Genomic DNA, 22,884 nt, shown 5'->3' with positions numbered 1-22,884 from the left:
TTGGTGTTGAGTAGATGAGTAGAGATTTGGTCAAAGTTGTTCTTGTTAGCTAGCAAATAACCTCCAGTAGTAGTCTACTCAATCCGCTCATGATTAAAGCCTTTCCACCTTGTTTGAAGTGTTTCGAAGCCTTGTTTCTGATAGTCCCACGCTCATCTCTGTTGAGCAGGTCAGTAAGCTGATGAGAAGTCAAGGTATGGACAGTAAATGGGCAGTTTCCTTCACTTGTTCCATCCTCTTCCTCATTATCATTTACAGCCATAGATTCTGCATTTTTTGTGGTCTGTGCTTCAGGGTAATCTACATTGACAGGTGGAACATTTTCTGGATACTCTGCCATATTGTCCTTAGAGATTTCAACATCTATGTAGTCACAGTGATTAAGCTTGAGCTACTTCAATGCAGCTAACACATAATTATATCTGATTAAAAATGGTGTGCACTTGTAATCCTTAGGTGTAGGCCTAGTTGGACCAATATACAAGAATGCCAATACATCATCAAGTTCCTCACGCTTTGGTGGTAAGACTGAGAGTATTTTAGGCATAGATACAGCACGACATACAGCATTTGCTCGCAATTTATGCATTTTTGACTTGGATACTCTTACAACACAATAGTTTCTGATCACCTTGGCTATGAGCAGCTGCTCAGTCCATAATAAGCCTTGGAGCTGTAGTGGAACTTGACCAATCCAAAGACCATTAGCTAAGGCTAAGTGAGGAATTCTTCGTTCTTGCAAGCAGCTATCATGGCACTTTGAGCATATATGCTTACAGCTCTTATCAAGTACAGGTCCAGATATATCCTCAATTGGTTGCTTTGTAGAGTCTCTCACAACAAGTTATACCAAGAACTTGTAAGTGGAATAGCAAGCTCTGATCAATATCTTGAAGTAAAGTCAACTCTTTGACTGACTTTAAAGCACCACATGCAGCACGACTTTATTCTTCAAGGTTTACAAAGGATGTTTGCTCACAGAAGCCATTGACAATGTCAGTAATCAGATCATTTGTTAAAGGCCTTGGTGTAAATTGTAAGGCCTTATATCTGGTCTGATCATACTTCTTTCTTTGAACTTTATAGTCTTCATTGCCTGTCTTTTCTTCATGGTATTGTGTATACTTTTTCTGTTGTATTTTAGTAGAATGAGACTGGTAATATGCCTTACTTCTTTGGACATGTGACTTGGTATCTTTGTTTGGCTCATATACAGTTATAAACTCTGGACAATGTGTACATTTATGCTGAGTTAGCTTAGCCACAATAGATGCTCTTTCACTATGCATCTTGCTATAAATTGCACCATGCTTCTGGCCAATTGTAATAAGTATGTAATTTGTAGCTCTGTTACAAAGAGCTGATAAAGGAATAGCAGCTGTAGTAACATTGGAGAAAATATTTCTATTTGAAGCCTGTATATAACCAGCAATACAATAAGTCTTGCCTTGCACTACATTAGCTATAGGATTAAATTCCAATAACTCCTCAGCTGTCCACTTTTGTTTGGACTGTACAGTATTTATACCTCCACCAATCATAAACTCAGGTGATTCACAATCATCAGTCAGTTTCTGTGATATTAGCTGGATAGACTTGGTTAGATTGAGATCATAGGAGAAGTAAGTTGAAGAGAATATGACTAATTTCCTTAGCTGATTGATAAAATCATGAGAATACTGCACATGTTGATATAGCAGAGTATAAACCATGTGTACAGTGTCAATAACTTGTCTGCTAGGTGTAGCATACAGATACTACCATGGTAGAGTATAGTATGAAGATTTATTCCAAAGATCAAGATTCAGGTTTATAGTTTTATTTGTACCAGCAATCAAATACAAGTTTACAAGTTTACAAGTATTTAAACTGCTTGCTTGGTCAGACAGTGCAGGGCTTATAGGAGTAAAGCTGGTGCCTACAACTATGCCAGAATTTGGAGAGATGGCCTCTGAAACCATGCCACAAAGTGGCTGGAGTCTATCTGGACCTGTACTCCACTCATTTGTGACCAGGCTGCTTCTAGTGGTGTTTATACTGCCTGAGCAGGGAAACAGTACAGGGTTTCTGGAGATGGCACCTGTAGCCATGCCACAAGATAGCTGGAAGCATTGATTACCCAGGCTCCACTCATATTGGACTGGGATGCTTTTTTGGTCTAGTCTGTCTGAGCATGAAGACAGAACAGGACTTGTATAAATGGTGCCTGTTACCATTTCATTCCATGTGTTCAGTTCAAGATTTGTGCCAAAGGTTCCCAAAGTGAATCTATCTAAAAAGGTGCCAATAGAAGCCACCAGAAGGTAGCAAGCAAGGTAGAAAATAAGAGGCAAGCCAAATCTCCATGAAGACTGGGAGAAGTTACATTTGTGAAGCATGTTGTAAGTGGAGATAGTGGTGGTTGAGGTGAAAGAAGTGTATGAGGTGTACTTACTCCTCCTCTCAGTTGAGTCTGAGGTGGCAAATTGCGCATTTTGAGAGAGCAGTCTTATTAGGTAGAAGTTGAAGGTTCAATCCTAGCTGGGGAATCTCTTTTATTTCGATGATTTTTGATTTTGAAGAATAAAATGATGTTGTTATAGGCGTAGCCCCAGCCTCCTATTAATTTTCCATTTTCTCCGATTTTCTCCGATTTATTCCACGTTTGTACGACCCTCCAAACGTCGTCAGCACATTGGTGCCAGTTTACAAGTCCTAGCCATATGCCAACACCTCAGGAACGCATCAGCACATCAAAACACGCCTGCATCGCCGCCGCCTCATCACCACTTCACGCTTCCTCGGTAACAGCCGCGCTCCGATCTCTATCAGAACTTCTACCTTTGAGTCTGATTGGCAACAGACATCCAATCTCTGTCAGCCCAACAATGTCAGATACCATGACACATCGGCCCCGCTTCTCTGCTGAGTCTCCTAAATACTAGCAAATGCCATAGCTATCGTCGCTTAGATAATGCCTGGTCTGTGCACAATCTGAACAGTATATAAGGAGCCCTTTTGTCGCTACCTAGCCCCCATCTCAACCTCTTAGTTATTGGGCTAGGTAAGCCTTTGTTTGTATTCTAATATTACTTAGTTATTGGGCTAGCTGAATAAGCCAGTGCAATCGTCATGAGACTGTGCTCTGCACCACCTTGTAGTTAGATCCATGTCATAATCTCTCGTGCTGAGTCAATGTCAGTCTGCAACATTAGGTTGAGATCTCCGTACACCCGAACTCCAGACCCCACCCCCTATTCAGTGCTCTGTGCACAGTTTTAAAAAAGTTTATTCCCTCTGTTTGAAGAGTAAGTCTCTTTAGTGATTGATGGCAGATGTACATCCGCAGCGCTAATCCCTGCATAAAACCAGTGCCCAAGAATTTGCCTGACTGCCCTTGCGCACTCAAATGCCTAGCAGACAAGTGTCACCCCTACTTCTGCTGTGCGCTGCCCAAAGCCGTCTTCGACCAACTTAGTCAAGAGCACAAAGCAGGTGCTCTACATCAATACACCACTGCCGAACTCAACGCTGTTGTTTAGCACGTTTTCACACTCCCACCTCTGTCAACTTCACTCCTGACTATCAACTGGGACGCCATTAAACACGCCAAGCTCGCTGTCTATGATAACTGACAGCATTACCAGGCTCAGTGAGATCAGGCCAGAGCCAGGCAAAATGTGCATGCCAGCACCTCCTTCAGCTGCTCTCTAGCAGATTGCATCACTGCTGCTTCCACCTACATGTCCATTGCTCCGAAGCAGGTCACTATCGACTTCTCCAAATACACAGCCACTGACCTCACTTGCATCTTTACATTAAAGTTCGCCACTACACTCAAATGGTTCAATGTCCTCGAGACACTCGACTGCTCGAGTGTCATTGACAAAGACATTAAAACTGTCTTCAAGCTCAGGGACCATCTTGCCCATCTCTATTGCACTATCAAAGACGTAGCTCGCATCATCAGCATCGAGGAGTGGAATTGTTGGGACTCAGGCTTGAAGAAAATAGGCGGGATCCCGTTTAAAGGACTACAGCGCAACCAAGTCTGAATTTTTATAGTGCTTTGCGCAGTTTGAAACAATGGGTATTTCAATTAGAGTAGTAAAACTGGACGAATATATTCTTTTCAAATATGTAGACTACAAGGAGGAAAGAATCCTCGATCCACACATACTAGACTATGTGCTCAAACACCTCGTCGAGCTAGAAATAGCAAAATTATTTCAAAGCTCCCTTTCCACTCTCTATAAACCCATTTTCCATACTTGTAAACGAATCGGACATTGTGGCAGATATTTGTCTAGTGTGCGCAGTGCTCCCCCACACCTGTCACTTTTAAGAAGCTCAGGACTATCATATTAATAACAGAGAGAATTTAAATACTTGCACAAATTACCTCTGCCCAAATCATTACTACGAACACCCCACAGCTCCTGTCACCACCAAAGTCCCGCCTTATCTGTTCATAAACAAAGAACAAGAGCAAGAATTCCGCAGCTGACATAGACTGGACGAGCACATCACCAACCACAGCGAGCTTACCCTTGGCAATCTCAGTCCACCAACTGTTGAAATGGATCAGCCTGTTAACAGACCTCCTGGCCGGAACACTTTGACCGATCCTCTGGCTGACCCTGCCACACCAGTCTACCAGGCTGCCATGCAAGATATAATGGATCTCTTGTCTACACTCATTCAGAATGTCAATGACCTCATGACAAATGTAAACCGGTTTATTGCAAATGCACATTCAGCTGCGACTGCATCAGTTTCTGCCACCCGGTATTGGTCTATCATCAAAAAGCCGGCTACATTTAACAGGAAATCATCGAAAAAAGCCAGACTCTTTCGTAGTGCCTTCTGCATCTACATCAGGGCTAACAAGGAAATGTTTGTGCAACGTGATGCCAATGACGCTAGTTACTATGATGCAAATAATAACTGGTTAATGGACGCAAGTAAAATGATCTGCGCCATCCTCTTGTTTATGACAAAGGACGCTGCAGTCTGAGCTCACTCGCACATTGAAGAACTTTCCAGGAGACGAACACCATTCAACTCCTTCTGGACAGAATTTGTCAAACAGTTTTTGGCTAAATTCGAACTAGTGGACACTAAAAACGAAGCCAAGCAGAAGCTCATATCAATTAAACAAGGCAACCGAACATTCGTGGATTATCTTTCAGAGTTTGAAACCTGGTCACATCGCACTGGATGGTCTGAAGCTGACCTATACAATCATCTCAAATCTGGCATGAATCCTGACTACATCAACTGTTTATCCTACTTCCCCACCCTGGCTACAGATTACGCGACAGTTAAAATGTACAGTGCAACAATCGATCTGCAAAAAGTAGACTTGATGGCCAATCAAGGCAAACTAGATAGTCTACTTAGATGCACTGATAAGGCCAGACTGCCTCATGCAGTCATCACCATCACCATCATAACCAGGACAAGCTGGTGTTAATGGCAACGGCTGCAAACAGAGTGCATCGGCACCTTGAGATGGTGCCGATGGCTGCTGATGGGGCATGTTGGCATTTTGAACAGGAGCAACCTTCTTGCAAGGCAGCTTTGCGCTGCCTAAAATTGTGAGTTCACTGGCAAAGCTATTCACATAGACTACTCACTGGATACGGACATTTTTAGAGGCAGATTTAGGCTCAGTGTCGGTGTTGACCTTAACAATCTATTTCTCATTATCGGACATGGGCTCGAGAAGGGGCAGAGAGACAGTACAGCATCTGATCACCTCTGAAAAAGTAGAGATGTGGTGCGCAGGGCACAGAACATTGCGAGTGCAATCTAGGAAAGGTTGGCTGTGCATGGCCAATGAGAGAGAGTTGGTTGAGACTAGCAAGCACAATGACGTGCCTGATAAACTCTAGAAAAATTTCATATTAGCCATGGGAGCAACTGCAAAGGGAAGAGAGGCACAACATTACATCTGCTAAGACTGAATGCAGCCGAATCGCAGCAACACAGTGTTTTCAATGTCCATAATGGTGGCATGCTGTGCACGATTACTCAATGCTGCATGAGCCCTCAGAAAATATTACCACAATGATGAACACACTAGACATATCTGAATGTGAGGAAGCTGCAATGCACTCGCTAGATATGCTGTTCATGTCCACCAGCTAGATAGTCACATCGGTTGAGCCTTTTACTGGTGAAAATATGTCTCTGCAGAACAAAGCTGTGCTTGAGCACGCCAAAAATCTGCTAAACGTACTTCCACATCAGTCAAAGATGAGAGCAGAATGTTACACAGCAAAGAGTGAAAGGGCTGGAAATTCTGGTCATTTTCATGGCGAGACACTTGCTTACCTTTCACAGTACATAAAGAGATACAATGACATCGACAAGATGGTGAAAGAGAAGAACATGCGCCAGGGAAAATTTTGGCATGATGTGGGAGCTAGGTTTTGGAAGGTCGTGACCATTGCAGAGGCTAAAGAGAGTATGAGTGGAGCTGCAGGATTATTAGATGATGACATAGTTAACACTACTAATGAGGTAAGCATATCATCAATGACATAAATTGGCCAGCTCATATATCTCATGTAGTCAATGAAAGCATTCTACTGCTGAAAGAGCAAAATCACAAGTGACAGCAATTCCAATCCATGAACTGCTGTCTTTCATAACTTCATCTCTCAGGCTACTGAACTATGCGCAATGCCACTATAGCAGTACTACTACACTAAACATAGCGATTGGGTTACTGAGAAATACAACTGTCATAGTGGCAGTGTGACAGCAAATCGACTGAAAGTTTGCAACAAAATCACGTGCAATTTGTTTGACACACTGCTGAGAGACAAGAAAGTAGCCTTCGAGAAGGAATACACAGCCAAGTTTGAGGCAGAGAATGGACAAGTGGGAGCAGAATTTAGACATGGCAAATATGGAAAATGTGGTAGTATTTTCTGAGATGCAAGCAGAGTAAGCATTCATCACATATGAAATAATAAATATGTGCTAATCTCACGTAAAGCTAGGGTTTGTCTATCGCACTTTGTTGCCCCATTGTTGAGATGCATTGCACATCACACTGGCATGCCATGTATATATTTGATCATGGGTGCAGCACCAGAAACGCGCGATGGCGACCATCGCTTTCTCAGAGCGCACGTTGAAAAGAGCCTTGGTCTCTCGCCAAGAAATTTCAGCAAGTTTGACTTGGTCAGCTATACCCAAAACATCATTGGAGAGTTCATGAAATTTGTCCAATCTACATCATATAAGTAGCAAATTCCTTGAATGAGTATAAATACTGAGACATACTGTAAAAGGTGACGAGACTCGGCTCTAGGGAGCAGCCAGTTCATGCCAAGAACACCACCACCTTTCAAGTTCAGCTACACAACCTGTTCGAGCAAAAGTGCCAGGATCGTGCGAAGGAGGCTGCATCAAAGGCAAATGAGAAGAAGAAGAAGGAAAAAGGTTGAAGAACTGTTCTCCTACTGCTGCACAAGAGTCTGAAGAGAGTGCTGTGCCTCCAACAGCTGCTGATGCTCCCAATACTACATCTTGCACATGTACACCACTTTCAAATACCACAGTTGCGCTCCCTGTTCCTGTGGCAGATTTATTAGCAGCAGCTTTTGTTGAAGGAGAGAACGCCCACCAGACTAGCTTTCAGCTAACTATTCAACAAGGAACTTTAAACCAAAGAAGAAGGCAGTGGCAGCAGTGGCATTGTCAGAGAATGCGAACGGGGCTTCGAGACATGAGGTTGAGCTGCTGTTAGAGGATAGAGGACAGAGAGGGATTGCAAGGCTTGATGCTTTGAGCCTTAGGGGGTGGAAGAAGGACTGTGCGATGCCAGCCACAAATATCGATCCACCTGACACCCAGCCAATGTTTGCAAGTCTAGAGCAAGATGATGATGTGTCTTCTTTGCAGAATCTGGCACCTGCTAGTCTGTTCACAAGCAAGCCTAAAGCTCAAAATGGCTTTCTACTTGCAGAGTTGCCGGAGCTTCCTAGTCTGATGCCCTTTGTGTCTGACCTGCACAGGCTGCCTATTCTCTCTGATGACTCCAGTGCACTTGTATTATTTGGCCCACCTGAGAATAACTTTAATGATGTCAGCTTGTTCATTGATCCAGAGCTTCTAGTGTCATCACTGATTGCAGGCATTGTCGTTAAGATGACGGCACCTGAGATTGTCACAGCTGAGCAAATCTCGGCTGTTTCTAAACAGGCTTTTGATGCCTTACCCACACGTGCTGTGTTCTCTTCAATCCATTCCACCGCTATAACACTTTCAAATGCTTCCCCTTTCTGTATATGTCCAGCTGTCCTCTTGTCGTTGCTTACACCCCAGCCGCTCTGATCTCTAACACGCCTTCAGTTGACTTTAGCCCTAGTACACCCACTCTATCAATATTGTCAGGTGGCGCCACCTCTCGTTTGACCTTACTTGTATTTTCAGAGGCCGAGGTCAACCTCAGTGGATGTCTGAACTGGCTATTACAGCACTACTAGACATTTGCTGACAAAGATGTTCTGGAGGAGATTACTGGAATGAATGGGGCTGCTGTGCAACTGGGTCACTTATAAGTGCGAGATGCAGTTTGCTTACCTGGTATGTCCTGTTGCGTTTTTGTTACTGTGCTTCAACTAACAGTCTCCAGTGCTTGGGTTTTATGCTAGCAGATCACCCTTTGGAGAATGTTTGAAAGATCAAACTGCACAGATCTTTTATCAGTTTGATGCAATACTTTCCAGCACTCTGTTATGCAGGTTCTCTGGCCAAATACTGCAACTGTTTCCCATATCCCAACACTCCAATATTTTAATACACTGTTTTATGTTATAGAATACCCTAGAAAACATGTGCCATACAAGGAAGACAATACATGATATATTAGATTTAGGCGCTTATTTTCGTTTTATATCAGAGAAGGTGCAGAACATATGTTTGAGCAAGTTTTCCATATAAAACATATGTTAAAACTCAAAATTGGATGTGTTATTCACAAAATACTCACTGGAAGCCGAGTTTTTGCGGTTTTAGAGCGGACTTGATTTTTGCCAGCCTGCCATGAACTCTCCATCAGCCTGCCAGTGCCATAAGGCTGCTGCTACCCGAGCTTCTGGCTCTGAGCGCCCAATGAGGTCACGGCATCAATTTCGCTTTTGGGAGCCATTTCTAGCTCAATTCCTGCCCTTCCTTCTATCCAATGGACTCCAAACCTTCTAGCACTTGTAATTATACATGTGTACAGTAGTATCATACAGTTTAGAACGAATTGGACTACTGTATAATATACTGTACCATTGTTTGTATTAAAAATCAATTTCTTTCACCATGGAAGTAGTAGGAAGCTCTTTCAAAAGCTTTTACAGCTCCTTAAATGTTATACCTCCATACTAAATATCTATAGAAGTGCTCCCAAGAGCTTGGAGGGCTTCAGTTGTCCAGAAAACCTTTGCAGAGCCTGCGAAGCTTGTTAAAAAAATGTTACATATCAGCTATTGTCTCATGCTGGGAGGTGTCACTTATAGTGTAACATATGATGGTTATACTCAGTTTTTGATTTCAGACCTTAGAAGGTTTCTGATTAAGCAGATCTTATTATTTTCTATGAGTGCTTAATGGCTGATTTCGTCCAAAAATACCCTCCTACTAGCTCAACCACTTAGAATAAGATGAGTAGACCGTTTCCAATCACTTCTCAGCCTATGAAAACAGAGATATACAACTTTCTAAATCTAGAGAACATGTATTGATAGAGCAGTGCATCAGTTAACCCTGAAGGGACACTTTGATGAAGTTCTAACCAGTTCAAAGGCACCATCCTTGCACAGGTGTGTGCTTGGCTCCTACAGCATGGTGGAAAGAGAATCACCACCTGGAAAAGATTAGAATATGCTTGGACGGTGTGTATGTAGCTGCATTTGTCTTATCCTAGCCTGTAAGCTTCTGCATGTCTTCATATGTGGTGCTTTTAAGACCAGTTTGCATACCCATGTTTTTGAGTATAGTTTAGTCCTTTAACAGTGTGCTAGAGCTTCAAAAACTTGTAAACACTATCTATTACTATAGTAGCACATAAATGAGCGTTTGTACCAAGAAATAACCAGTACTAAAGACTGGTAACAGTATCCAAGCTGGTATGATTGCATTGAGGGTTCTGACCTCCTGCCTACATTTCTGCATGTTATCCAGGCCTTTAAATTGCTTTCCCATGCTGAGATAATATATATATATGTGCCCAAGACCATTTGATTTTGTCCTAATCTCTATATAGAGTGCAGGATCATCTGTTTCTAGTCCTCTTTTTCACTTTAAAGGCTATATATTATCTATTATAATGCATACATCAGAGGAAGACATAAAGGTCAAAATATATACTACAAATGTGTACTAGTATTTATTCTAACACTTGCCCTGACAGTTCTATGAGAGGAAAAAGAAGAGAAGCAGGCGCAATGGTCTGCAGAAGCTAGTTTCCCGCACTCTGGCACTGATTTCAAATCTGGAAGCACTACCATATATATCCAAAAAAGAGCTGGCTTCTGGCGAGTATTTTATGAATAACACATCCAATTTTGAGTTTTAACATATGTTTTATATGGAAAACTTGCTCAGACATATGTTTTGCACCCTTCTCTGATATAAAACGAAAATAAGTGCCTAAATCCAATATATCATATGTTGTCTTTCTTATATAGCACATGTTTTCTAGAGTATTCTATAACATAAAACAGTGTATTAAAACATTGGGGTGTTGGGATATGGGAAATAGTTGCAGTATTTGGCCAGAGAACCTGCATAACAGAGTGCTGGAAAGTATTGTATCAAACTGGTAAAAAATCTGTGCAGTTTGATCTTTCAAGCATGAGCTTAGGGCTCAGCGGATCACTCTAAAGAAATTACCCTGTAGGTGAAGAATGCACATAACAGCTGCATCGTTATTAAGAAGCCCACAGCATATACTCTACAGTGGCATAAGTGGTGAAAACACATCAATCCCAAATGGCATACAGAGATTGATGGTACCTTGACTATTGGAAGCAGTAGTGACTGGAGCTGTATACTCATCTCCAGCACTAATAAGTTTCTCAACATTCTAGAAAGCCTTTTAGACCTTCAAGATGTTAAGAATGATGACGACAAGTGGTCTGCAACCGTGCAAGATGTGTGCTGGGTTATGAGCAAAGTTCTAAGCTGCAAACATGCTCACAGATGAGTCACTGATGTTTTGTAGCATTATATTACCAATTACATGTCCTACAGAGCCAAACGTACCCAGGAGGCTGAACCGGTCAATTTTGCTAGCAAGGAAAAGTGCTTCCAATGCAAGTAGAGGCTGTACATGTGCCAGTGTGCCACCGTGCTGCAACTGGAGTACTGCCACACAACTACACTGTTATTCCTTGCCTATCCTATTATTACCTTGCAAGAACTAGTATATATACCATTAATACATGCACATTCTTAGTGTCAATTATAGCAAAAGCCCAAGAATAATGATTTGTACAGTATTTATAAACAGTATGTTGTTCTCACAACATAGTCAGAGGCTGTGAGCAATGTTTGCTGCTGGAAGCCCATGCAAAAGAGCACTTGAGCACTGTAATCACCTCAGCCCTGGCTAAGTGAACACTACAAAGCAAATCATAGCTGAGAACATGCCAAATGAGGACTGCCGGTGCTTACTTAAGCTTTATATTGAAAGCCAACCACAAGCGAGGCCATGGAAATGGCACAGAAAGCATGCAAGCCAGACTTGAAAACTGATACATTAAGCCTGTAAGAGCCTGTGGATGTCTGATGTTTCAGACATGCACCAAAGAGTGATTGTTTGCATATAGGACCTATCCTGCAACTGACCTCTTTTATTTTTTATGCCGTGAATTTGCAGATGACATGGCTGTGCAAGGTAAACAGGACAAACATGGTAGGATGGACATACAATTCAATTTATATACAAACTGACATACTTCTGATAGAGGACTCTCGCATGCAAATGAGATTGCATGCAGCCACAGCTCCGCAGAGTAGTAGCAGCAAGGCAGCAGCATGTAGACAAAACTTTGATAGTGCATAAGGCCATCAACTGTTACGAAAGATGAGTAACTTCATATGCTAATCTATACAGTACAATAGGCCAGTTCACCTATCACCAGCATGCAGCATCACAACGATGACAGCTAGCTGCATGCTTTCACCATGGCAGGTATGTTTTAAAGCAGTACTTATTATTCATCGTGTGATCATCACTATTTGTACAGGCTCTAAGAAGTGCAAAACCCCTAGAAGCTCTGCCTTTGACAAAGACAATGCTGCAGAACCTATAAAGAGGTGTGAGTAGTTTTTGCTATTTATTTGATTACTGACCTCATTGTTGTATCTAATACCGCTATCAATAGACTTCCATGAGAAGATAAGGCTCATATGTATCCTAAAGGAGTTTGTTCTGCAGAATGAGATGATTATCAAAACTGCCCTGACAGCACTACACATCTTGCCCAACACTCACAAGCAGCCTTCGCACGGAAGCATGTCACACAACCAGCCAACCACCTCCAACAGTCAACATCAGCTGTCTGGCCTTTCTATGAAGAGAGCTGGCCAGGCTGCACAACAAGCTAGTCGCTCATTGCAATAGCTGTTGAATGTCACTAGGGTTCTGTGGGCTCTTGACCAATTTGGTATTTCTTGCTGCATGCATGTTTTAATGATGCTAATATTTACTTTCTTAGTAAAAATCTATAAGGATAATGAATTTCAGCTATAGTCAGCTCAGCAGAGTAAGTGCGTGCATGATCTGTGGCCATTATAACTAATTACCCTATAGAAGGTAAAGACAAGGCAAGGCAATATCAGGATGCATTCAATGACATACCAGTAGAGCATCCCCAGTACAAAGATGTGAATGCAAATGCACACGAAGGCAAAGGCGAGAACACAGATGTATATGAGAACAAGGATGAGAGTGCAGATGTGTGTGAGAATGAGAGTGAGAATAGCAAGGATGAGAATGGGAATAAGAGCGAGGATAAGAATAGAGACGAGAGCAAGAATAGGGACAATGGAGATAATAAAGAATTTGTTCCAAGTGCAACATCTGAGACTGACACTGCAAGACCTGAGATAGATGACAAAGATTGTTGCTGTTATGGGAACAACTTCAGGCAGGCTGCTGCTGCTGTATGAGGCCTGGTAAGTATACAAGCTTTTAAGTATAAGCAAGACATCTTTCACATTGTCCTAGAAACTGGAGCTTGAGTTTAACAAATACATTCCTAAAGGCTTCAGAGTAACTAATAATGACAAAGATGATGATAGAGCTAACCGTGGAGACAGAGCAAGTGAACATGGAAACAGAGCTAACTATGAAGACTATGCTGACTGTGCAAATGGTGCTGACTATGAAGATGATATCAACTACAAAGGCGATGCTGACAGCGAAGATGATGTACCAAAGCAAAAGATATGGTGCAGTAAAACCATTGGGCCTTATCTTATAACTTACATTTATATTGGAGCAAGGTAAATATGTGCAAAAAGTCCACAATGAGGCAAGTGTAACTGTCTTCATCATTTTCCAATATGACTTGATGTAATTTTGCAGCACTCCAAGGTTGACATAGACAAGAACAACCCTCCATGTTGGTGTCAACCAAGCACTCCACCAGCTGGTGGTGCTTCAGCTCACTCATCTGCACCTCATAATGGGCCTTAGCTGACAAAGCTGGTCAAGAGCAAAGAAGGTCAAATTTTGCTGCAGAGTCTTCATCAAGATCTCAGCAATGTTCTTCATTTGTCCTTTGACTTGGTCAAGTATGAACTTTTCAACAATGAAGCCTTTCCTGATTGCACTTGTCGTTAGAAGCTTCAGTTTGCCAAAGATGTCATGCTTTATGTCACAGAGTCTGAAAACAATTAGGTTTTTCTAGATTGTATCAACAATAATGTACAATGGACTTGCAGTGTCTCAACTTTGGTATGTTCACATTTAATGATGTGTGCAGCTGTTAATATGCTTTTAGCCTCACACACGTCTGAGTCAGTATTGCTTAAAAAAAAAGACTGTGATGTTGAAGGTTTCTGGTCACTATAGGCTATACTCTGATGATCCACAATATGCAATGAGAATCAACAGGCTTTTTCAGGGCTAGCATTATATTTTCCCTAGAGACATTATGGTTTGTATGCTACACATGTTATAATAAATTCTAACTATTTGCTGCTTTGTGGTAACATGTCAATACTATCAAGCTATATCTTCATCTCTGCATTGGTGATGTTTTACAAGACTTTCTCTTTGAGACACATCAGGACTGGGCTAATGCTCATGCAAACTCACTAGAGGAAGAGTGGGATGTTGAGGTTATATGCCAAATTCCAGCACTACTTCTTTGCCTTGCACTCACTGCAGTATGCATTCCACCTTTTTTAAAATACAAGCTGCATTGCTAATTTGCATTATAGATTTATTTCACTTTGAGAGACCTACAGTCTGTTAAACCAAAGTCCCATGAATTTTCATGTAACAGGGCCTCTGACACATATGATCGCCATGTTGAGGACTTTGATGATTTGAAAAGGCAGCAACCTGGGGCAGCTATGAAGGTCTTGAAAGATCTTCATAATCTGTGCATGTTGATGTGGACTTGCGTCGACATACTACAAGGGATACTGCATGGATCTAATCAAAAGACGGCGCCAACGAGGTCTGGCAACAAAAGTGTTAGCTTGTTCAGCTAGCCCAATAAACCAAGTGTATTAGTGACTATTCTAAAGTATAAACAAAGACTTACCTAGCCCAATAAACCAAGAGGTTGAGATGGGGCTAGGTAGCAACGAAGAGGGCCTTTATATACCGTTCTGGTCACGCATGGACCAGGTATTACCTAAGCAGTCGTAGCTAGGGCATTTGCTAGTATCTAGGGACTCTGACGAGAAACAGGGGCCGGCGTGTTATATTGTATGACGTTGTCGGACCGATAGGAATCGGATGTCCGTTGTTGATTGGACTCGAAGATAGACGGGGCTGGCATGTCATATCATATGACGTTGTTGGGCCGACGGCGATCAGATGTCCGGTGGAGATTGGTGTGCGGCTGTTACCGAGAAAGCGTGATGTGGTGACGAGGTGGCAGTGATGCAGGCGCATTTAATGCACTGATGCGTGCCCGTCAGTGATGCATTCTCGAGGTGTCAGCACGCAGCTAGGACTTGTAAACTGGTGCCAATATGTCAACGACGTTTTGGAGGGCCGTATAAACGTGGAATAAACCATAGAAAATCGGGGAAAATGGAAAAATAATAGGAGGCCAGGGCTACGCCCACGACACATGTGAGTGCCTGATTAATCACTGAACTATTTATGCTGACTTTGGTAATAGTCAAGAAAGGCCACTAGTTGCAGATATAGATAGTGGTAGAGCCATTGACTTCATTGATGTTGATACCATGAAAGAGTTATGATTTCTCTTCTTTTTTCTTTTATTCTCTCTCCTTCTCTCTCTTCTACTCTCCTTTATATCAGATATCTCTCTTTTCTGAACATTGATACATTAACACTTGTTTAATGAACTTTATATTCAGCATAGTCAGTTTATTACAGTTAGATAATATGTTTTGAGTAGGCAAATACTACAGCATTAAGTGCGATAAATTAGAGTGAATGTAGTGAATATATACTGAATCCACAATGAGTAGTGTAAGAATCTTTGATAAATGGTAATTGAATCACAGATAGCAAGCTGATAATAGTTAGTTAACAGTGAATAGCAGTTAATTAATAATCAATGAACTATCAATTAATAGCTAGTGAACATTCTATAAACAGATTAATGTATTAGTGCTAAATTACTGTTAAGATTTTAAATATAATAGGGAAGGTCAGTTAATTAATATTATTATATTCATTAGCATTAATTAATGCTATTTGATATTAATTAACACTACCAGCTTTTTGAGATGGAGTAACTCCATGGCATCTGCCAGTGACACAGGCACTACTGACAGAATACAAGCCACACTCTTGCATGGGCTTCCTGAGCAGTGTGTCAATAACTGAAAAGCAGCAGCCGCAGAGTTACAGTGGCCGCCAAAAATAACGCACAAGACTACAAAGAGGTGTCGAAATCCCTCTGTATCTCTGTGACCGCTGTAGTTAGCTAGATGATGTATATATCAATCTTACACTAGGTTACTTGTAGCATCTTTCTGAGGTGTCAGTCTGATGCAAGCACTAGGTGCCAGAAAAAATATGGTGAAAATGCTAGAAAATGAATATATATTGCGAAAATCACAGAATAATATAAACCACAGAGTAAAATATGCTTGGGTCCAAGTAAGGTTCTATACTATGTGATGCTACTCTAACAAATTTATAGTATAGCACCCAGTTCAGATGGCTGAGCTGTGAAGACAGTTACACTGATATGATTTATTCATGGAATTGAAATATTTATATCTCCACAGCACCCAGGAATAGAGATACAAGACTTGGTGTACAGGATGATATTTACTAGCAAATGCATGTAGTATCTTGCTATACACACTCCAGCTGTTGGTGATGTCTATAAGATACAAGCATACACTCCTTTATTTTGTAGTAAATAAATATGTCCCCACAACTCAGCCATCTGAACTGGGTGCTATACTATAAATCTGTTAGAGTAGCATCACATAGTATAGAACCTTACTTGGACCCAAGCATATTTTACTCTGTGGTTTATATTATTCTGTGATTTTCGCAATATATATTCATTTTCTAGCATTTTCACCATATTTTTTCTGGCACCTAGTGCTTGCATCAGACTGACACCTCAGAAAGATGCTACAAGTAACCTAGTGTAAAATTGATATATACATCATCTAGCTAACTACAGCGGTCACAGAGATACAGGGGGATTTCAACACCCCTTTGTAGTCTTGTGCGTTATTTTTGGCGGCCACTGTAAAGAAGAAGATGTGGAAAATGTACAATAAGTCAAAGGTATTTGCCTCTGCATGCCATCATGGCTTTATTTTATAGCAGTGTGATATAGTGCGTAGTGGTGAATTGTAAGTATTTCGCTTTTTTCAGCACATATTTTATTGACCAGACTTATACAGAGCTAAATACCCACTGGCCATTGTTACGAAGCCCTCGAAGTGATGCCCAACAATTGGCTCGCCAGTTATAACATCAGCTGTTTTGAAGAAACAACAGTTAAGAACAGCACCTTTGGCCCAAAGTACACCCAAAAACATGCACATATGTGCATGAATACGTTCCACAGCTACTCGCACTCTTACATCTGTTAACTGTACTTTCACCTGAATGTCATAGAGGGCACATCGAGGACTTTGAAACCATGGAGCAGGTCTTCAGTGCATCAAATGATCTCACCCCTGTTATTTAACTAGGATTATGTGGGCCATAGTATATATGCTTGGCAGGTACAATTTCTTCATTTCTTTTATGCTGCAATATAAATAATAATAATGTAGATATTGTAATAGCTTACTATTTATATGAGACTTGGAGCTATATACAGTATCACAAGTTTACTAGTTTCTAAACTGTCTGCTTGGTCAGACAGTGCAAGACTTATTAGATCATATCTGGTGCCTGTAACCAAGCCAGAATTTGAAGAGATAGCCTCTTAAGCCATGCCACAAGGTGGCTGGAAGCTTTGTTCACCTAGGCTCCACTCATATTAGACTGGAATGCTCTTCTGTTTTAACCTGTCTGAGCATGAAGACAGGACAGGGCTTTTAGAGATAGCCCCTGTAACTATGCCACAGAGTGGCTGAAGGCAGTTATATTCCAGGCTCCACTCATTCTCAACTGGGAAGCTCTTTTGGTCTAGCCTGTCTGAGCCAGAAGACAAGACAGAGCTTTTAGAGATAGCCTCTGTAACTATGCCACAAAGTGGCTGGAGGCATTTATAACCCAGGCTCCACTCAATCTCAACTGGATTGCTTTGCTTGTTCAGTCAGTCTGAGCAAGACATGGTAGGCCTTTTATAAATGGTGCCTCCAACCATTTCATTTCTGAAGTTCAGCTCAAGATTTGTGTCAAAGGTTTGTAAGGTGATTTTGTCTAAGAAAGTGCCAGTAGAAGCCACCAAAAGGTTCAGTCAAGGATTCTCCTAGAATATATTCATGAATTATGGATAAGTATTGATCTGTAGAGAGAAGTAAGAGTGGTGAATATGTGGCACATTTCTAGTAATTCCAAATGAATTCCCATTATCTCTAGTATATTTATGGCAGTATCTAGTAGTGGGAGCAATCGATTTGTAACATATCAGGTCATTGCAAACACTTTTGGGTTCACAATTGATTGTGCAACATTGTGCACTGAGGTTTAAAGCCAGAAGCAAACACTTTATCATTGAACCATGACCATAACCTATTCTTATACTCAGCATACAGCTAATGTGTACATTGCAGATGTTATGCTACATAGTATAGATAGATGAAAATGTGTGAGGAAGAGAAGAAGTGACAAAAAAGGCTAGCTGTATTGTGGCACTTATCAGGCGCTTAATCTGGTGTTTTCTCACACTTTGTTCTCTTTGGTTAACTCCTTTAAACAATTAATTTGGTATATCTTTTTTTACATATTCTGGACCCTCTCAAAAAGCTCTGTCTGATGGTATAAAGATCATCTAGATGCCTTTTGAAAGTGGTCCATGTGTGAAATTTGTCCAAGTCCTGAACTCAAGCACAAAACATAGTGCTGAAGAGCCAAAACTGATTCATATGTGATCAAACAAAATTTTACATGTAGATCTATACTAGAGATATATGTGATCCAAGTTTTGAGTCAATGGCTTAAGTATAGCAAGCTATAGAGCAAGGGGCAGATCTGTGTGAGAAAGTAAACTGACTCCCAAAGTGCTACTTTCAACAGAATGTTTCTTCATTACATTCAGAAATTGTAACACGCCTTTGCTTACTGCCATCAGCTCTTAACAAAGGCATGTTTCAAGCAATAGAACACTGACAAGTGCCAAAATACCAGCAATTTCATTCTTGACAACTATATGCAAGTGCTGGAGATCATCAACATTGAAGGCCAAGCCTTTGGGCACAGCATGGACCAGCAAGGAATTGCTGTAGGCGACATCACTCAGTGGCATGATGAAGAGCTTGCATACTTTGCCATGCTGGATAATGAGCTGAAGTATGATGTCTATGCAATGTTGTATGTCAAGCTGCTCCAGAAGCTCTGTGACCTAGAACTAAGGCTCTAATGGGCACAGAATACCCTCCTCACCTACATGCCATCAACAGACAAGCAGACCTACAACTGCATGTTATGCAAACATGCAGGCTGGAAACAGAGCGATGGATTGCAACAGAGCAATATAACCACATCAGCACAGAGATCATCGGCCTTGAGATCAAAATAGATATTCAAAAATGCTGGAGTCCAATAATGCCTGCATATCAAAAAGCTCTCAAGTACATTCATGAGCATATGTACTGGTGCACTCTTGACAAGCTTTATCAGCTAGTTGTGCTGCAGCTCTTTGAGCTTCAGAAGCTCAATGTCTTGCATACTGGTAGATGCTTTATAACCTATACATTTATACTAACACTTAGTGTTGCAAGTTATAAAATGTGCATGTATATTGCAAAGTCACTTTAGGTTCACTCCAAGATGATCAAAAAGCTATCACTGAGTATAACACTGTAGCCATAATGATGAACCCACCACGGCCAATGCTTGATTGGTCAGAAGTCATCTACTATGCCTTTCTGGAGAAGTTTTCACTTCTTCAGAATACCAGAAACAATCTCTGTCAAAAAACCATGAGCACAGCCTATTGCTCACAAGACAATCAAGATGTACCAGCACATTGCTTGTGCGAATAAGGAACTGAAGTGTCTTAACATCAAGGTTCATCGCCTACACACTGCCATCATTGACAAAGATAGGCTGTTCAGAGCAGCTTTGATAAGCTTGGGCCATTTACACCTTCTGTATGGTGCCATGCGTGAGTTTGCTATATGTTGCCATACTATTAACAACCACCTTCTGTGGCGCATTTTTCAAGTCTACAACTTATCTGGGTACACCAGTATCTGAGGGCCTGGCGAAGCTGAAGTCAGCATGGTTATCCAAGTGCATCTTTCCTCTGCCTTTCTTGCAACTGCCCACCAAATTCCACCCTTGCTAAGCCATCCAAATGAAGGCCACAGTGCTAAGGGTGATGTCAGTGACAATGATGATGATAGCAATGGCAATAAGGGTAATAAGGAGGTGCAGAGTTTCATGGCTAATATCATAGAGTATATTGCTAATTTGTCTACGTGTAAAAACATACTGTACACTTGTTCTTTGGAAAGCTACAATGCTGTGAGCATTTCATGACAATCTTGTGACGTTGATGGCACAGTCCTGAAATTGAGATTTCAGTGCTAAAGCTTAGAACAAGTCCACCTGCGAGTTAACTCAGAGCCAAACCTGTGTGTGCAATCTGTTTCGAAGTAGTTACTCAGAGCCACATGGGTATTTCTCACAGATCACTCATACTTGCAGGTATTAAACTCATGAGTCACGGCTCAACTCACAAGTCTCTAGGTAGTCTCACATATATTCAGGTCTGGCATGTACGTGTACATATTATTTATCAGAACTATCATCTTCTTCAATGATACCAGAGTTGCAATTGCCTTCTGAGCCTGATGACAGAGCAAGCATGTCTGCATCATCAGTTTGATGAACTCCTAGGGGCTTATCACCATCAGCTGCTTCATTCAGTTCTGGTGTAGCTTTAGGTGTAGCAACAAACCCAGAAGCATCAATGTTGGCTTCTAGAGAGGACTCGGCTAAGAGAACTGTAGCCTAGAAGTCATCTTATGAAGTGCACAACATATCAGTGAGGACAAGAATATACTCACCTTAGAGTCAGTAACCAGTCGCTTAGTGGAATCACTATTGATTGCTTCTGACTGATTGGCTTCGACTTTAGCTTTTGTGAGTTCACTAGTGAGCATAAGCTCGCGTATGCTCCACTCGATAACAGAACAGATGGTGGAACCTAAGCGGTTTTGAATGGCGGGATTTGAGAGAATTTTGTATGTGTTGAACTAATGGCTGACATTGCGCAGTTGGTTGAGATGTTGGTGGAGCATCCAGCCATAGCAGCGAAGTGGAATCTACTTTAGACATGAGACCAGACCCGAAACTATGGAGTCCATGGACACACCTGCTCATCGCACCCTTCAATCTCAATCAGCTCCATAAAGTATGTACACCCAGTAGACCCATCTGTCCAATGGTCCAATATGATGCAAAAGCGTGGGCTGTTCTGTAAGGCATTCATGAGCACTAGGACATGCGTCAAGAACCAAGAGGGCTTCAAGCTCCTAAGACGACCACCTATCTGTTTTAAGGTCAGAAAACAGGTGAGATCTATTCTGTCTCAGAAATCATCGTTAGATAGAATGTTAGGGGCTGAAGGCTCGCCGTGTGGATGAAGATGCCACAGAGCACTGTTGAAGTGAAACACGGACAGCTAGGCACTGGTCTTGAGATTTGAACATAAAACTCTGCGCTTTGTTTGCAAGCTTAATGATCAACACCTGCCCTCCTCCACTCGCCACAGTGCTTTTGTATATCTAATGGTATGCCTGGTATATCTTCTTCTTGTTTTCTAGTGGCTAATAGTGGTCGAATCTCAGAGAGAGACGAGAGACCGGGCCTACAGGGGCAATAGGTGCTGGCTGTGCTAGGTGCAGCATGGCTCCAACAGCGGAGGCAAACTACATGATCTGATGGCCTGGTGAGTCATCTAAAAACCCGTAGGTTTATTAATCTGATCACAACTCATTTTATTTTAGAACATGACTCAGTACAAGTTTGTAGATTTATCACCCAGACGACACTTCATTGACTCTTGGTCTATCCAGAACTCGACCTGAACAGGCCACATGGCTGCCCGTTTCCACACACTGAGCTGCATGGCTGACACTTGTGGTGAACCTGGCAACATCCCCTCATTTTCCTTTGTTAGTACCTCTTTCGACACATGTCTCCTTACTCCTATGGCCAAATGTAAAGCAGATGATGCTGACCTCAGTGATGAAGATGATGTCGCAGAGGTTTCGGCACCAGAAGCTACCAACAAGACCAAAGATGATGAGCAAAAGAAGGCTCACTTTGAGAAGAAGTACAAGGTGTCAGAGCACACCAAAGAAGAAGTTCTCGGTACGTGCTCTTAGCTAATAATAAAAGCATTGCTCCAGCTCATGCACATCATAACAGATTCACAGCATGCAGTCTGGCGTTTGAAAGTGTACAAACACTTTCATCCACCAACAATTGTGGTAGTTGACAGCAAAATCAAGTACAAGTTTGTCTATCAGACAAAGTAAGTACATGCCCTTCTTATTTGCTGCCGACATCTTTATCTCTCACCAGTCTGTCAGCCAAACCACTAAATCGTGCTCAGTGGGGCAATTCAACAAGTAATTTAATATGACATGTTACTGCATGTACGAAGGCTGCAGTACCACCGATGGGTCAACGCTCTATCGGTGCCTTTGTGCAAAGCTCAACATACAATCCAGCCAAATTTCAGTATAAGCTAGCGATTTGAATTGCCTGTCACCATCATCCATATGCTATTGTGCAAGACCCCGAGCTCGTTGAGATCTTGCAAATGCTCAACTCAAAAGTCGACATCCCCCATCCAAAAACTGTATCGCGGAACGTTCATGAGATCTTCACAATCTCACGGGAATCTGTTGGCAAGATTCTCCAGGTATGTTACTTATACGGCACATGTTTGCTTGTACTTTCTTCTGACATTTTCTTTTAGGCTCATTCTGACCATTTGCACCTGTGCATTGATGGCTGGACATCTCCCAATGTCATTCCCTTTTTAGGAGTTACAGTTCATCGTGTCCATGGTGGCA

General features: G+C 41.7%; 7 protein-coding genes across 7 annotated transcripts; 5 read left to right on the top strand and 2 right to left on the bottom strand.

Annotated features, from left to right (window-relative positions):
* Window positions 1-49: 49 nt before the first annotated feature.
* On the bottom strand, window positions 50-835 carry PHACADRAFT_99731 (uncharacterized protein; the record flags this gene model as incomplete). The annotated part of the gene is made up of 2 exons (XM_007397801.1): window positions 50-385; window positions 413-835. Coding segments are annotated over 2 exons (759 nt in total), but the record flags the coding sequence as incomplete, so codon positions are not given.
* Window positions 836-6,168: 5,333 nt separating this feature from the next.
* Window positions 6,169-6,924, top strand: PHACADRAFT_30207 (uncharacterized protein; the record flags this gene model as incomplete). The annotated part of the gene is made up of 2 exons (XM_007397553.1): window positions 6,169-6,507; window positions 6,682-6,924. 2 exons carry the CDS (start codon window positions 6,169-6,171, stop codon window positions 6,922-6,924), a joined length of 582 nt encoding a protein of 193 aa, XP_007397615.1.
* Window positions 6,925-7,815: 891 nt separating this feature from the next.
* Window positions 7,816-8,331, top strand: PHACADRAFT_30206 (uncharacterized protein; the record flags this gene model as incomplete). The annotated part of the gene is made up of 1 exon (XM_007397552.1): window positions 7,816-8,331. The coding sequence occupies one exon, from the start codon at window positions 7,816-7,818 to the stop codon at window positions 8,329-8,331; it is 516 nt and encodes a 171-aa protein (XP_007397614.1).
* Window positions 8,332-12,177: 3,846 nt separating this feature from the next.
* PHACADRAFT_30205 (uncharacterized protein) lies at window positions 12,178-13,601 on the top strand (the record flags this gene model as incomplete). Its single annotated transcript, XM_007397551.1, has 6 exons — window positions 12,178-12,184; window positions 12,240-12,311; window positions 12,378-12,599; window positions 12,806-13,158; window positions 13,223-13,500; window positions 13,583-13,601. The coding sequence occupies 6 exons, from the start codon at window positions 12,178-12,180 to the stop codon at window positions 13,599-13,601; spliced, it is 951 nt and encodes a 316-aa protein (XP_007397613.1).
* A 6,986-nt stretch (window positions 13,602-20,587) lies between these two features.
* Window positions 20,588-21,290, bottom strand: PHACADRAFT_30204 (uncharacterized protein; the record flags this gene model as incomplete). Its single annotated transcript, XM_007397550.1, has 3 exons — window positions 20,588-20,809; window positions 20,866-21,054; window positions 21,174-21,290. 3 exons carry the CDS (start codon window positions 21,288-21,290, stop codon window positions 20,588-20,590), a joined length of 528 nt encoding a protein of 175 aa, XP_007397612.1.
* A 721-nt stretch (window positions 21,291-22,011) lies between these two features.
* PHACADRAFT_197587 (uncharacterized protein) lies at window positions 22,012-22,438 on the top strand (the record flags this gene model as incomplete). The annotated part of the gene is made up of 3 exons (XM_007397800.1): window positions 22,012-22,174; window positions 22,232-22,337; window positions 22,396-22,438. The coding sequence occupies 3 exons, from the start codon at window positions 22,012-22,014 to the stop codon at window positions 22,436-22,438; spliced, it is 312 nt and encodes a 103-aa protein (XP_007397862.1).
* Window positions 22,439-22,565: 127 nt separating this feature from the next.
* Window positions 22,566-22,874, top strand: PHACADRAFT_56859 (uncharacterized protein; the record flags this gene model as incomplete). Its single annotated transcript, XM_007397799.1, has 2 exons — window positions 22,566-22,730; window positions 22,788-22,874. Coding segments are annotated over 2 exons (252 nt in total), but the record flags the coding sequence as incomplete, so codon positions are not given.
* Between the last annotated feature and the right edge of the window lie 10 nt (window positions 22,875-22,884).

The sequence above is a fragment of the Phanerochaete carnosa genome, assembly GCF_000300595.1.
Source record: "Phanerochaete carnosa HHB-10118-sp unplaced genomic scaffold PHACAscaffold_7, whole genome shotgun sequence".
NCBI lineage: Eukaryota > Fungi > Basidiomycota > Agaricomycetes > Polyporales > Phanerochaetaceae > Phanerochaete > Phanerochaete carnosa.
The sequence above is the reverse complement of the archived record's forward strand: the minus strand, read 5'-3'. Positions and strand labels throughout refer to the sequence as shown.